Below are 15169 nucleotides of genomic sequence, written 5' to 3'. Positions count from 1 at the left end.
CGTTGGGGACAGGGAATATGTCTGTTGTTGTAGCGTCCCCTCCCAAGCTACACTATAATATGTATATATATATATATATATGTATTCTATACTCTATGTACTCTACTATATTATGATTATGATTAAGTGCCTTTGAGTCATCTTCGATTCATAGCCACTCCATGGATATACTTTCTCCAGAACGTCCTGTCCTCTGTCATAATCCGCAACCTTTCTAACGGTTCTTCCGTTATCGTTGTTATGGCCTCTATCCATCAAGCTGCCCGTCTGCCTCATCCACATTTTCCCTGGACTTTCCTAGCATCAGTGTCTTCTCCGGAGAATTAGTCCTGATGCTGTGTCCCAAATATGCTCACCTGAGCCGGTCATTTGGCCTTCCAAAGACCACTTGGGTTTAATTTCCTCCCTAATCCATTTGCTTGTTCATTCATTCAGTAGTATTATTGAGCGATTATATGTGCAGAGCACTAAGCGCTTGGACTGTACAATTCGGCAACAGATAGAGACCATCCCTGCCCAATGACGGGCTTACGGTCTAATCGGGGGAGACAGATGGACGAAAACAAGACAACATAGCCTCAAAAACCTGCTCCAAGGCCACATTTCGAAAGAATCGATGTTCTCTCTATCCCCCTTTTTCACTGTCCGGCTTTCGGATCCATCCAGTTGTCACGGGGGGTTGACGATTTGTGTTTTTGTAGGAGACGCTAGATTGGGGGGGTGGTCTAGTAGAATCAGCGTGGCTCAGTGGAAGAAACCTCAGGTTTGGGAGTCAGAGATCATGGGTTCGAATCCCCGCTCTACCACTGGTCAGCTGTGTGACTGTGGGCAAGTCACTTCACGTCTCTGTGACTCAGTGACCTCATCTGTAAAATGGGGATTAACTGTGAGCCTCACGTGGGACAACCTGATGACCCCGTATCTCCCCCAGCGCTTAGAACGGTGCTCTGCACGTAGTAAGCGCTTAACAAATACCGACATTATTCTCTGTGCCTCAGTTACCTCGTCTGTAAAATGGGGATGAAGACTGTCAGCTCCTCGTGGGACCACCTGATGACGCCGGATCTCCCCCAGCGCTTAGAACGGTGCTCTGCACATAATAAGCGCTTAACAAATACCGACATTAGTCTCTGGGCCTCAGTTACCTCGTCTGTAAGATGGGGATGAAGACTGTCAGCTCCTCGTGGGACCACCTGATGACCCCGGACTGTGTGCTCTGCACATAATAAGCGCTTAACGAATACCGACATTAGTCTCTGGGCCTCAGTTACCTCGTCTGTAAGATGGGGATGAAGACTGTCAGCTCCTCGTGGGACCACCTGATGACCCCGGACCGTGTGCTCTGCACACAGTAAGCGCTTAACAAATACCCGCATCATTAGTAGAGGTAGGGTGCTTTGCACACAGTAAGCGCTGGGTAAATACGATGGAGTGGCCTGGGGGAGGGGGCCCGGTGGAGGGTTTTGGGGGGGGTCGCTGTCGGGGTGGGGGGGCCTGAGGCGGCTTCGAAGGGGCAGTTTTGGGGGGTGGGGGGCGGAGCGTCAAGAGGCCGCGTCCCCTTTAAGAGAGTGGGCGGCGCCCTCTGGCGGCCGGAGCGGGTCAGGGCCGCCCCTGGCCGGGAGGCGGGGAAGCCGGGGAGCCGAGCGGCGGATCCTGGGGGGGATCCGGGGGGGATCCGGGGGGGATCCCGGGGGGGATCGGGCGGGGGAGCCGCCTGCGGCCTCGTCGTCGGCATGTACCGGGCCCGGGCGGCGCGGCCGGGGCCGGACTCCGGCAGCCCGGGCCGCTTCGGCATCCTCAGCACCGCGCAGCTCCGGGACCTGCTGCAGGACGAGCCCAAGCTCGATCGGATCGTGAGGTTCAGCAGGAAGGTGGGGGCGGAGGACCGGCCCGCACCGGACCCGAGGCGGGGGGCACCGGGGCACGCGGCCTCCCGGCCCGGGACGCCCCCTCCCCCCCCCCCCCCCGCCGCCGCACGCAGCCCCCCGGGCCCGGGGCGCGAGGAGGGAGGGAGGGAGGGATGCGGCCCGGCCGGCCGGGCCTCCGGCTGGGGAGGGGGCAGGGGGTCGCACAGCCCGGCTGGACACGGCCCCTCTCCCTCTCCCTCTCCCTCTCTGTCCCCGGAGGGACCGGGGGGGCGCCCGGCCCACCTCCGCAGTCCGCATCCCGGGCCGGAGAGACCCCCCGCCTCCCCCAGACAAAAATGCAACCCCCGGGACGAGAGGGGCAGAGGAGGGGATGGGGTCGGGCGAGTTTAGAAGGGGCAGATCCCCCGGAGGGGGACGTGAGGGTGAAGGGGAGGGGGCGATCGACCCTTTTGCCGAGGACGGGGGACGGGGCCCCTCCGCCGCGGACAGATGAGGGTGTCAAGAGGAGGCCACGAGATGAATTCCTGCTGGATTGTACTTTCCCAAGCGCTTGATCCAGCCCTCTGCACACAGTCAACCCTCAGTGAATACCCCTGAATGAATTCCTCCGGGGCGACCCCCACCCCCGAAAACAGGGCGCCCAGGAAAGGGGTACTGAGCCGTACGGAGGTCCCCGAGGGAATCCGGGGCGCGGGGACCAGGAGGCGTTGATGAACCGCGTGGGAAACCCCGAGGGCTTCGGTAGGCCCGGAGAGAGGAAGGCCCATCCCGGAGGCGGGGCGGGGCGCTGACTCTGGGGCATCTGGCAGGGCACCCCTAGGATGGGGGGCGCTTCCAGGGGGCAGAGCGGACGTAGGTTGGTGGTCGGGGGGGAGGCGGGAGCTGGGGGCGCGCGGTTGGGAGGGAAGGTCGACTCCGTGGCGTCCCTTCCCCAGTTCCAGGGGCTGCAGCTGGAGCGAGAGGGATGCCTGGCCTCCAACTACGTCCTGGCCAAGGAGAACCTGGCGCTGCGGCCCCGGCTGGAGATGGGCAGAGCGGCCCTGGCCATCAAGTACCAGGAGCTCCGCGAAGTGGCCGAGAGCTGTCGGGCCAAGCAGCAGCGCCTGGGTGAGCCGGGCCGGGCGGGACCGGGACCCGGTGGGAGTTGGGGGAGGAGGGAAGCCGAGCCCGGGGTCCGGGGGCGCTCTGCACGTCGTAAGCGCTCAGTAGATACGACGGGACGAGTGAACGGTCAGGCCCGGCGGGGACCCAGGGCCCGTTCCGGCCTTTCCCGGGCCCGGGAGGCCACCGCTTCCCTACTGCCGTTTGCCCCTGCCGGGGGGTAGGTAGGGAGGGGGTGACCCATCCCGTCCCCCGCGCCCCCCACAGGGCCCGGCTCTTTGAGAGGAAGGACGGGAAAGGGAGGAGGGTACGTGGTCCGGTGCCGTGCGGCCTATAGACCGCGAGCTCGTTGCGGACGGGGAATGTGTGGTATATTCTTCTCTCCCAAGCGCTCAGTACAGCGCTCCGCAGGCAGTAAGCGCTCGATAAATACCGTCGACTGATTGCGGGGGTACCTGGGGTCCCAGCATTCCCCTCGCACCGAGCGGCGGCGATACGGGTGCCAAGCGGAGGCCGAGACAGTGGGGCGTCGGGGGTGGGCGCGGGCCGGGGGCGGGGGGGATTGACAGACAGTCACCCTAACCTGCCTCAATCGATCAATGATATTTATCGAGCGCCTACTGTGTGCAGAGCAATCAATCGGTGGTATTGATTGAGCGCTTACTATGTGCAGAGAACTGTTCATTCATTCATTCATTCAGTCGTATTTATTGAGCGATTACTGTTCTAAGCGCTTGGGAGAGTAATAATAATAATGATGGTACTAAGCGCTCACTATGTGCCAGACAGTGTATTGGGAGAGTAATAATAATAATGATGGTACTAAGTGCTTACTATGTGCCAGACACTGTACTGAGCGCTGGGGTAGATACAAGGAAATCGAGTTGGACGCGGACCCTGTCCCACGTGGGGCTCACAATCTCGATCCCCACTTTACAGATGAGGTAACCGAGGGAAGTGAAGTGATTTGCCCAAGGTCACACAGAGCAGACAAGGGGTGGAGAGTCCAATACAACAGAATGATGGTGGTCGGGAGGGCTTCGAGCACCGTGACGGCAGAGAGCGGCAAGGACTGTAGGTTAGGCTCAGAGCACCGTTCTAAGCATCTGGGAGAGTACAATGTAACAGAATCAGTCGACATAGGTTTTGTTTATAAAAACAACGGAAAAAACCCAAACCCGCACAGAACCCCAAAATGCCACTCCGCCAGCCACCCGGTCTCATTCATTCATTCATTCAATCCTATTTATTGAGCACTTACTGGGTGCAGAGCACTGTACTAAGGGCTTGGAAGAGCACAATACCATAAACAGACACATTCCCTGCCCACAATAAGTTCCTTTCTGTGCCCCAGCCAGTCACCGCCCCTGCCTCACTACCCCCCGGGGGGGTGGAGATGGCGGCAGGAGGCTGGGCCCCAGGCCTGCCCGCCTCTCTTCCCCCAACCCCTGCAGGGCCACTTGGAGAGAAGTGGGCTTTCAGCGTGTCCCCTTTGGGAAGGCAGTGTGGCACAGTGGGCAAGCTGTGGCCCTGGAAGTCGGAGGTCCCGGGTTCGAGTTCCAGCTCTGCCACATGCCTACTGTGCGGCCTTGGGCAAGTCACTTAACCTCCCTATACCTCAGTTTCCCCAGCTGTAAAATGGGGATAATAATACCTGAACCCTACCTCACAGGGGGGGTTGGGGTAATAAATTGAAATGACTAATGTAAGGGGCTTTGGTAATAAAAGCGCCAAAGAGAAATTTGGGAAGAGGCTTGGCCGAATGGTTAGAGCCTGAACCTGGGAGTCAGAAGGACCTGGGTTCTAATTCCAGCTCTGCCACTTAATAATAATAATAATAATAATAATAATGATGATGATGATGGTATTTGTGAAGTGCTTACTATGTGCCAAGCACTGTTCTAAGCACTGGTGGAGATACAAGGTGATCAGGTTGTCCCAGATGGGGCTCAAAGTCTTAATCCCCATTTTTACAGAGGAGGTAACTGAGGCACAGAGAAGTTAAATGACTTGCCCAAAGTCCCACAGCTGACAAGTGGCGGAGCCGGGATTAGAGCCCACGACCTCTGACTCCCAAGCCCGGGCTCTTGCCCCTAAGCCACGCTGCTTCTCTGCCTGCTGAGTGACCTTAGGTGAGTCACTTCACTTCTCTGGGCCTCAGTTCCCTCATCTTTAAAATGGGGATTAAGACTCTGAGCCCCCTGTGGGACGGGGGACCGCGTCCAACCCGATACGCTTGTATCCGCTCTAGTGCTCAGTACAGCGGCCGGCACATAGGAAGCGCTGAACAGATACCCCAATTATTCTGACTATTGGATGGTCGGGAGAGGATGACTGAAGGTCGGGGGAGAGATCTGAAGGCCGAGGGGTGTGAGGGGGACGGGGCGCGTGGGAGGGGACGTTATGTCCCTGGGGATTTGGGGGAGAGGGCCCGGGCTGTGACTGCCTCCCCCTTTGGCCCCCAGAGGTGAGCCTGCAGCGATGGAGCCCGCGCTCTGCCCTGAACCACCTGAGGGCCGAGCTGGACGAAGCCGAGCAGGAGGCTGAGGTGAGGGCCCCGAGGGGTGCCGGGGAGCTACTGCTTAGGCCAGGGTGGGGGAGAGAGTCGCCGTATCGCGGGAGGGAGGGCGGGATTCTTCCTTCTTGAGGTCTGTCATGGTTTGAAGTCACGTTGGTCGTGGTTTGAGGTTTATCATGGGCTGTTCTGTCCCAGATCCTACCCCTGCCCCAGCTCCGGCCTCAGCCGGCCCTCACCTCTCCGCCCTCGCGCCCTCTCCCACCCGGCAGGAGCACATGGAGCAGCTGCTGAGCGGGGAGCGGCCCCTGGAGAGCTTCCTGGCCGGCTTCCAGCAGGGCCGAGCCCGGGCCCACCTGCGCCGGACCCAGGCGGAGAAGCTGCAGGAGCTGCTGCTGCGGCGGGAGGGACCCCTGCCCCCCACCCCGCCGGAGCCCCCCCCTCCACCCGCCGGCCCCAAGCTCTGCCCGCCGGCCCAGGGCCCGGCCCCGGCCCCGGCCGCCCCGCTGCGGCCCACCGGGGCCCCGGGCCCCCTCCCCGCCGCCCCCCGCAACCTCCCTCCTCTGGACTCCCGCCCGGCGCCCCCACCCCAGGGCTCCCCCCTGCGCCAGCTCGGCCAGGCGCCGCCGCCCGCCGCCCCCCGCGCCCTGCAGCCGGAGCCCCCCCACCGGTAGGGCCCGGGGCCCGGCCGGGGAAGCCGGGGAGGGGCCCGGGGCCCGGGATCCCAGCGCGCAGCCCCTGGCGGGGGGTGGGGGCAGGCCCCCCACCCTCGGACTCGAACAGCCCTCGACCCGCCCCCCACGGGATGACCCAGAAGAGAAGGGTCTCCAGGAGGAACAGGTGATGGGGCCTACGGGACCTGGGTGTGGGTGGGGGGCCCAGGCGGGGGGCTCCACCGCTTCTCTCCCTGGCACGGGAGGGTCCCAGCGGCGGGGCTGAAGGCTGAGTGGCCTCTCCCCTCCGCTCCTCTCGCCCACCCACCCTTTCCCAGAATTCTTGGGCACAGGGAGGGACGGGCCACTGGCCGGGCCAGTCGTCCAACCCCCGTGGAGCCGCTGAGAGAGGCTGGGTGCCCCATCACCCCTGAGCCGGGCCGGACCCCGATCCGAGCGGGACGCCCACCCCTTCGGGCACCCTTGGAGGAGGAAGAAGGGGAAGTCCGGAGGCCCCCTCGCAGCTCAACCTCTGTCCCACTTCCTGAGCTTGGAGACCCCCCCCCAGGGTGGAATCTGGGCCCAGCCCACACTGGGCTCCCTCAGGCAGAGAGACAGTGAGCACTCGCTCCGGCCGGTCAGATGGGGCTGATGCTCCCCCCACAAAAGTAGCCCCTCGGTCTGTCTCCCCCCCCGCCCGTGTTCCCCACCGCTTGGGTTACTCCTGCCCAGCCTGCCCTGTTGGGGTCCGGCCGGTGCCAGCCACGGCCCAGGCTGCCCGGGCCCAGCCGAGCTGGAGGGAGTTTGGCACTGCTCCCCAGGGGAGGGGTCGCCTCTGCCCCGGGAGGGGCAGGAAGACCCCAGGTGGGGTGGGTGGCGGGAGCCCCCCGTGGCTCCTCGGTCAGTCAACGGGACCTGGTGGTCCGGCTCAGCTTCCTCTGGCTCTTGCTTGACTCCCCTGAGGAGGACTGGGGGGGGGGGGGCGGAGGAGAGGGGGCACAGGGAGTGGAGGAGAGGGGGCCACTCCCTGTGCCCCCTACGATCCCAGGGGAAGGTGGGGAGGGGACCTGGGAGGCGGGGGGGCCCGGAGAAACCTGGCACTGGGTCCCCAGGATGGGCTGAGCCCACTGCTTCCTCCGCCTGGACTCTCCTCCTCCAGAGGGTGGGAGGAGGTGGGGCCAGGAGGAAGCTCGGGCCTGCATTTCCATGGGAACCCGCCTGAGGGTGGGGGGCCACTGGGCTGGTGGGGGGGGGGGGGGCGGAGATAGGAGAGTGTCTCCATGGGAACCAGCTGGGTGGAAGGAGGAGGGGCCTTCTGCATCCCCATGGCAACGGCTCGGGGAGGGGAGGGGAGTACCCCGAACAGCCCCCAGCTCATGTCTGGGGTGGGGGAAAACATGCCCCTCCCCCGGCCTCGGCCCTAGAGGGATGGGGGGTCTTCTGCCCTGCAAAGGAGCAAGGTGGAGGCGGGGATCTAGAGGGGGCAGGGGGAGAAGCCGGGCAGCCGTGGTTAATGAGAAGCTCCATTAACAGAGAGCGCCTCCGGACTGGGCCTTCCTCTTCTCCCTCGGAGGCCGCCGGGAAGGGGGGTGAGCAGGAGCAGGGCAGAGGCGGAGGGGGCGATGCCTCTAGGAAGAAGGGGAGAGGCCACTCAGCTGGCCCCTGACCCACGCCCGGAGCCCAGCCGCCCCGGCCCATCGCCCAGAGGAGAGGGAAACGGGGCGCCGAGGTCCGCGAAAACACAGAAAACACGCCAACCTCCCGACCCCACCGGCCAGTCCGCCTCAAGTGAATTTGCGTTCCCAGAGAGCGAGGCGGGAGTCATTCCTGCCGCCGGCCTCTTGGACGGAGCAGTACATCTGCTGTCGCTGGGAAACCTGAACCCGGAAAGACTGGATGGGAGCCAGGGTTCCCTCCGGGATGTGTGGGAGCTTGGGAGGCAGGAAGGTTGGGGGGTGGCTCCGGGGCGAGTGGGGGAGGTCACCGGTTCTCTGGAGGGCGGCGCGAAGATCTCGAGTGATGGAGCTGATTTGGAGGGTCTGTGGATGCACGTTGGAATTCAACGGGGACACGCTTGAGGATCGAGAGTCTATCCCAGGGAGCTGTATGGGAGAGAAAAAAGATCCAGAGATCGTAGTAGACCCCCGAAACTGGGTCTTAATAGGTTTGGAGATCGGAGTCCTCGGCAAACACAAATAACGGGACTCTTCAGATGGAAAGGAAGCTTTGGCCAACCCGGCCCTGAAGGTAGCCATTGGCCCAAACTTCTGAAACCATGAAACCATCTAGGAAGAATCAGTAGGAAAGAACATTGGTTTTCAGCTTGGAGGAGGAAGAGGAGGAGGGCAGGCTGGCGGTTTCAGTTTTAACTGGAAGATTGGGTCAGTTTTTCGGCCAGCGAGGCTGGCGAAAGTTAGGTCGTTGGCTAGGGGGCTGTGGAATCGCTCTTGCTGTAAAGTGCAGTTCAGTCAATCATCTGAAGGATTATGTAGGCTCCTGCCCGGAGGAGCTTGGAAGTCGGTGAAAAGGCTTGGGGGTGATCTTCAGACTGCCAGAGGAACTTCTCTGTGTCCCCAGGACCCAGACTGAGCTTCAAATGCTTAGGTAACTGAGGAAATTGTGCAGGTTGAAAAAAGGAGGAGTTTGAAGAGGGCTAGAATTTATGAGTCGGGGTGTGGGATGGTCCGTGTTGGGTCACTGAGGGGAGAGGCAGGGAAGGAGAGGGGAGAGTCAGAGGTGTTGGATGGCCTGTTCTGGGTCACTGAGAGGAGAGGCAGGGACGAGGGGAGGAGTGAGGGGTATTGGATGGTGCGTGTTGGATCCTTGGGGAAGAGTCAAGGGTGTTGGATGGTCCATTCCTAAACCATGATGACCGATGTCCAGATGTGTTGGTCCTCCCTGACTCCAACTCCTAGCATCTTGGAACCCGGAGCCCACCCCCCACCCCCACTGGAGACGGGATTTGCCCTGCCAATGGACTGACTTTGGCCCGCAAGGCCAATCGGGGAAGGCTGCTGATCGTCGGAAGCGGATGGCCCCTGCCCGCCCCCGAGCTGGCCGCTGCCGGCGACCCTGCCCTCGGGACCCGGGTCAGGAGCGCCGCTCCTTCCCCGCCTTCCACCTCTCGCCAAGGTGCCACCTTCCCGGGACTCGGCGGCCCCCGCGTCGGGCCCTCCGCCTGCCTCAACCGCCCACCCAGCCGAAAGGGCATCGCTCGCGGGCAACCCGGCTCAGAGCGGGCGATCGCGGCCCTCTCCACCGACCAGCCGGGAGCTGGAGGAGGGCACCCTCCTTGGCTCTGCCCGATGATGAAAGAAGAGCCCTGCTAAGGGGAGAGATGGCCGGCCTGCTCCTCCTTGGGATTCCCAGCTCTTCAAAGACAGGGACTATAGACCTCTGGCTCTATTCTCACCCGGGACTCTCTTCTAAGGCCGTGCACACTTTGGACGCTGCTTAAGAGTCGGGTCGGCTTCCCTTCTGAGCCCTGAGCAAGCCCGTGATGGTTCCTGGCCCGGTCCAGTTAGGACTGGGCTGATCCACCCGGTGCAAGGGACCAAAGCGGGAGAGAGGGATGAAGCGGGGAAGAGCTGGAATCTTTTTTCACAGGGCACCCGCGGCGGGGGAAAGCTGTGGAGAAAATCCCTCCAAACGCCTTATTTCCAGCTCCCCCTTCCCTTCCGGCGGTCTCTCGACCGAGCCCGGAGTCGACGGAGCCGAGGATGGAATCCCGCTTGAACTTTCCGAGCTCTCACCGTGTCTCCCCGGTGAGGGACTGAGGACTTCGAAGGGGTCCGAGATGAGGGGATTCTTTTCCTTCGAAGTGTATTCCAAGGCACACTCCCCTACCCCCACCCTATCGATCGTGGGTCCTCCCCTGAGAACATTCCTGGGTCCCCCGAGTTCTCTCCCATCCCCCTTCCCTCCCCGGCCCCCCTCCCCGGCCGCTTCCCCATGGGATCGGCCTGTCAGCTGCAGCCAAACTGTGCCCTAACTTGCTGGCTCCCCGTTCTTTCTTGGCACTTGTTGTTCCAAACCCCTAGACGGTACTGTCGCAGGACGTTCAATAAAGTTCAGTGTGTGTTTCTATAGCCCTCCGGGTCTGCGATGGGTCTGTGACGGAGAAGCAGCGTGGCGTAGTGGGTAGAGCCCGGGCCTGGGAGTCAGAAGGTCTATGGGTTCTAATCCCGCCTCCGCCGCTTGTCTGCCGTGTGACCTTGAACAAGTCACTTCACTTCTCTGGGCCTCAGTGACCTCATCTGTAAATGGGGAAAGAGATCGTGAGCTCCACGTGGGACGGGGGCTGTCTCTAACCCCATTTGCTTGTATCCACCCCAGCGCTTAGTACGGTGCCAGGCACATAGTAAGCGCTTAAATACCACAATTATTCTTATTACTGATGTTACACCCCCAGTGGGGGCCCACAGCATCACCTAGGCCAGACCAAGCCTTTTAGAGCTAAACTCCCAGAGGTCAAGGACCAGTCAGTCGATCGTATTTATTCAGTCGTATTTATTGAGCGCTTACTGTGTGCAGAGCATTGTACTGAGTGCTTGGAGAGTACAATCTGGCAATAAAGAGAGACAATCCCTGCCACAACGGGCTTATTGAGCACACACTGTGAGCAGAGCCCTGTACTAAGCACTTGGGTGAGTACATTACACCATAAGACACGTTCCCTGCCCATAGTGAGCTTACAGTCTACAGGACATCTTTTACGCTCATTGTCTAAAAGTATTTGTTGAGTGTTTACTATGTGCCCGGCCCCATACCGAGACCTGGGATAGATACAAAAGAAGCAGGTAGGACACGCGATGTCCCTGTCCCACACGGGGCTCACGGTCTAAGTCGGGGCTAGAATATATTGATGCTCCATTTTTACAGAAGAGGGAGCAGAGGCAAAGAGAAGGTAATAGGAGGAAGTAATAGAGTACATATGTTCCTATATCCCCAGGGGATTTTTTGGGGGTTTAAGTGGGGCAGGAGGGCTGAAGTGACAGTTGGGGAGATTAGAGAATAATTAGGGCAGGGCTTCCTGAGGCCTTCCCTGACTAGGCCCTCATTTCCCCTTCTTCCAGTCCCTCCTGCGTCGGTCGCCCCGATTTGCTCCCTTTATTCAGCCCTCGTGTCCACCTCTGTAATTTACTTATATGAATGAGTCTCCCCTTCTAGACTGCAAGCTGGTTGTGGGCATTGAACGGACCGACTCTGTTACACTGGACTCTCCCAAGCGCTTAGTACAGCGCTCTGCACACGGTAAGTTCTCATTAAATATAACTGACCGATCGACCTGCCCGAGGGCTCACAAAAGTCAAGTGGCGGAGCCAGGATGAGAACCCAGGCCCTCTGATTCCCGGGCCCGTGCTCTTTCTACTAGGCCATGCTGCTTCTCATTCCCTAGTGCCTAGTACGTAGCTCTGCCCCGGGCAGGGCCTCCAGTACGTGGCATTAAGACTCCTCCCACACGGTCAGAAGGGCCAGATTTTAACCTCAGTCTCAGAGCCGGCAAGAAGTTGTATCTCAGCTGAAGCACTATCCCCGGGGAGAAGCTGTGAGGATGATGATGATGGCATTTGTTAAGCGCTTACTACGTGCCAAGCACCGTTCTAAGCACTGGGGGTAGATGCAAGCTAATCAGGTGGTCCCCCGCGGGGCTCACAGTTTTAATTTCCGTTTTACAGATGAGTTAACAGAGAAGAGAAATGACTTGCCCCAAGTCACCCGGCTGACAAGTGGCGGAGCCGGGATTAGGACCCATGACTTCTGACTCCCCAGCCTGGGCTCTTTCCACTAGAAGCTACGCTGCTTCTATCCGAGGCTCTCAGGAAGGGGGACAGGGGACCAGACCACAGCTACCGGTGAACTGTGAAGTGGTGAAGTGACTTGCCCATGGTCGCACAGCAGGCGGGCGGCACAGCCGGGATTAGAACCCAGGTCCTCTGACTCCCAAACCCGGGCGCTCTCCCCTAGGCCCTGCTACTTACCCCTGCGATCGACACAGCGGATTTCAGAAACAGAAATACAATCAGGCTCTCGAACTGGCTCCGGCCCCTCAACACACCCTCGGCACGAGACCTGTTTTGGTTTTTAGGGTATCTGTTAAGAACTGAACAGACACTGTACTAAGCGCTGGGGTCGATACAAGTTAATCAAGTTGGATGCAGCCCCTGCCCCACGTGGGGCTCAGTGACTCCATCCCCATTTTCCAGATGAGGGAACTGAAGCCCAGAGAGGTGAAGTGATTTACCCAAGGCCACACAGCCAAATGGTAGAGCCAGGATTAGAACCCAGGTCCTTGTGACGCCCAGGCTTGGGCTCTGCCCACTAGGCCACACGGCTCCCCGGGTTTCCACGGCAAACCCGAGATCTCTTATTTATTGCTACCGTTCTTGTCCGTCTCCCCCGATTAGACCGTAAGCCCGTCAAAGGGCAGGGACTGTCTCTGTTACCGATTTGTCCATTCCAAGCGCTTAGTTCAGTGCTCTGCACATAGTAAGCGCTCAATAAATAGTATTGAATGAATAAATCTCTTGTCCTGGTCACCCACGCGGGCAGCCACGGGGCCTGCCAGACCCCTGATGACCCCGCTGCCGCTCTGAGGAGGGGGGTGGACGGAGCAGACGCTCCGCTGAAGGAGCCGCACGGACTCCTCAGAAAAGCCCGAGTTCCTGAGGTCCCTGGGACTTCCCAGGGGAAGCAGCACGGCTTAGGGGGCAGAGCTCGGGCCTGGGAATCCGGTCACGGGTTCTAATTCCGCATCGGCTGCTCGTCTGCTGGGCGACGTTGGGCAAGTCATTTCACTTCTCCGGGCCTCATCTGTAAAATGGGGATTGAGACTGTGAGCCCCATACGGGACAGGAGCTGTGTCCAACCCCATTTGCTTGTATCCACCCCAGCGCTTAGCACAGTGGCTTGCACACAGTAAGCACTTCGGCCCATTTTTATTACTATTCCCTGGTGGACCGCGTGTCTCCTGCACTAGACACCCAAACCCAAACGCTTAGTAGAACGCTCTGCATCCGGCAAGCTTTCAATAAATATAAAGGAACGAACCCGTTGCTTTGGCTCTGACACTGGCATATATTCCGTACTTTTAAAGTTACATTTGGGCACGAGGCGGACGAAAAGGGCACAGGAGAACGAAATGAGTCTTCGCCGACGGCCCAGGTGTCCGTGCCGAGCCGGGGCCTCGGGATTGCGGCCCACAGAACGCTTTCCACCTGCCCCACCGGACTCTCCTCCCGAGGGGCGTGAGCTCCATTTGGGGGTGGGGGATCCCCGGAGGACGAGGAGAGGGGGTGGGGGCGGTTGGGGGGGGCGGGAGGGGATTCTCGGCTCTCGGAGACCGGGGACCGTTTAACGGATTAATGGCCGGCTCTGCCGTCCTGAGGTGAAGGGGCCCGGCGGTCATCGGCGCGGAGGACGTCCTGGGGTGCCCCAGCTCCGCAGCGGGGGGGAATCTCCAGAGGATGAGGAGAGGGGGTGACGGCGCGGGGGGATCCTCTCCGCTCTTGCGGACCGGGGCCGGTTTAACGGGCAGCTCTGCCTTCCTAGAGGGAGAAGGCCCGGTGGTCGTCGCCGAGGGGGAGCTCCCGGGGCGCCCCAGCTCCATTTTGGGGTGCGGGAATCCCCAGAGGTCGAGGAGATGGGGCGGTTGTGAGGGTCGTCGGGATTTAACGGGCATCTTTGCCGTCTTAGGGAGAGGCGTGGTGGTCGTCGCCGAGGGGGAGCTCCCGGGGCGCCCCAATTCCATTTTGGGGCGGGGGGGCTCCGCAGAGGCCGAGAAACGGGGCGGTGGTTTCGGGGTGCCGCTCTGGGAGACCGGGGCCGCTTTCGCGGGCGGCTTCGTGGTCCTTAGGGGGAGAGGCCCTGGTGGTCACAGATGAGGGGGAGCTCCTGGGGCGCCCCGGCTCCATTTTGGGGCGGTGGGGGCTCCCCAGAGGCTGAGACGGGGCGGCGATGGTTTCGGGGGGCCGCTTTCGGGGCAGCTCGGCCATCCCGGGGGACGAGGGCCCGGCGGTGACGGCCGTGGGGGGCTCCCGGACCGGTCGAAGGGGTCGGGGGGCAGGAGGGAGGCGCCTCCCCGGGCGCTACTTCCTGGCGAGGCCGAAGAAGCCGAGCAGGAGGAGGAAGGCGAGGCCCAGCGGGACGTCGAGGCCCCGCAGCCAGCGCCCGCCGGCCGGGGGGTCCCGCGGCCGCGGCCGCCGCCCCTCCCGCTCGGCCCGGCCTTGGGCCCGCTGCCGCCGGCTCCGCTCCAGCTGGCGTCCGTAGTGCGCCCGGTAGAAGGCGTCGAAGTCGAAGGGGGTCGCGGGGGGCGCGGGGGGCGCGGGGGGCGCGGGGGGCGCCCGGTCGTGGCGGAGCAGGCCGCGGTCGTAGCGGCGGCGCAGGGCGGCGGTGCCCAGCACGTGGTAGGCCTGCGCCACCAGGGCGAAGCGGGCGGCCGCCTCGGCGCTGCCGGCGTTGCGGTCGGGGTGATGGAGGAGGCTCTGGCGGTAGTAGGCCGCCTTGATCTGCGCCTGCGTGGCGCTCGGCGCCACCCCCAGCACCTCGTACAGCGCCCGGCCAGAAGGGCGGCTCCCGCAGCCCCGCCGCCACCCCGCGCCCGGACCCGGACCCCGACCCGGCCTCGGGCCCAGCAGCGGCGCCCACCGCCGCCCCAGCTCCGCCGCCATCCCCGCCCCCGGACCACCGCGGGGCAAAAGGGGAGAAGAGGGACGGACGGGGGCCGTGGCCAATAGCGGAGGGAGAGGGCGGGGCCGGACTGCGCTCCGGCCAATCGCGGGGGGCCGGGGGAAAGGGGCGGGGCCCGCGGCGGCGGGTAAGAGCGGAGGACGCGAAAGGGGCCTCCGCTCTGCGTTCAAACCAATCGCAGGGACCGGGGGGCGGGGCTATGAAGCGGCGGCCAATGGCGGAGGGGGAGGGCGGGGCCGGCCTGAGTTCCGGCCAATCGCCGGGGGCAAAGGGCGGGGCTCGGAGCGGCGGCCAATAGCAACGGGCGTGGGCGGGGCTGGGTTGGGGCCAATGGGAGGGCGGGA

The 15169-nt window shown here is 62.1% G+C and overlaps 2 protein-coding genes across 2 annotated transcripts; one reads left to right on the top strand and one right to left on the bottom strand.

Moving 5' to 3' along the window:
* The first annotated feature begins 1685 nt into the window (after positions 1-1685).
* VPS37D (VPS37D subunit of ESCRT-I) lies at positions 1686-6158 on the top strand. The gene is made up of 4 exons (XM_029082568.1): positions 1686-1871; positions 2804-2975; positions 5435-5517; positions 5757-6158. The coding sequence occupies exons 1-4, from the start codon at positions 1734-1736 to the stop codon at positions 6156-6158; spliced, it is 795 nt and encodes a 264-aa protein (XP_028938401.1). The 5' UTR covers positions 1686-1733.
* Positions 6159-13190: 7032 nt separating this feature from the next.
* On the bottom strand, positions 13191-14842 carry DNAJC30 (DnaJ heat shock protein family (Hsp40) member C30). The gene has a single exon (XM_029081678.2). It carries the CDS (start codon positions 14804-14806, stop codon positions 14225-14227), a length of 582 nt encoding a protein of 193 aa, XP_028937511.1. The 5' UTR covers positions 14807-14842; the 3' UTR covers positions 13191-14224.
* Positions 14843-15169: the final 327 nt, after the last annotated feature.

The sequence above is a fragment of the Ornithorhynchus anatinus genome, chromosome 17, assembly GCF_004115215.2.
Source record: "Ornithorhynchus anatinus isolate Pmale09 chromosome 17, mOrnAna1.pri.v4, whole genome shotgun sequence".
NCBI classification, from domain to species: domain Eukaryota; kingdom Metazoa; phylum Chordata; class Mammalia; order Monotremata; family Ornithorhynchidae; genus Ornithorhynchus; species Ornithorhynchus anatinus.
This window is presented reverse-complemented; position numbering and strand designations above follow the sequence as displayed.

What these genes read in the sequence shown, in the direction of transcription:
- VPS37D (XM_029082568.1), top strand. Translation starts at nt 1,734, where the DNA reads ATGTACCGGGCCCGGGCGGCGCGGCCGGGGCCGGACTCCGGCAGCCCG. An exon ending in TCGTGAGGTTCAGCAGGAAG is followed by an intron (nt 1,872 to 2,803) that starts GTGGGGGCGGAG and finishes TCCCTTCCCCAG; the next exon opens with TTCCAGGGGCTGCAGCTGGA. An exon ending in GGCCAAGCAGCAGCGCCTGG is followed by an intron (nt 2,976 to 5,434) that starts GTGAGCCGGGCC and finishes TTTGGCCCCCAG; the next exon opens with AGGTGAGCCTGCAGCGATGG.
- DNAJC30 (XM_029081678.2), bottom strand. Translation starts at nt 14,806, where the DNA reads ATGGCGGCGGAGCTGGGGCGGCGGTGGGCGCCGCTGCTGGGCCCGAGG.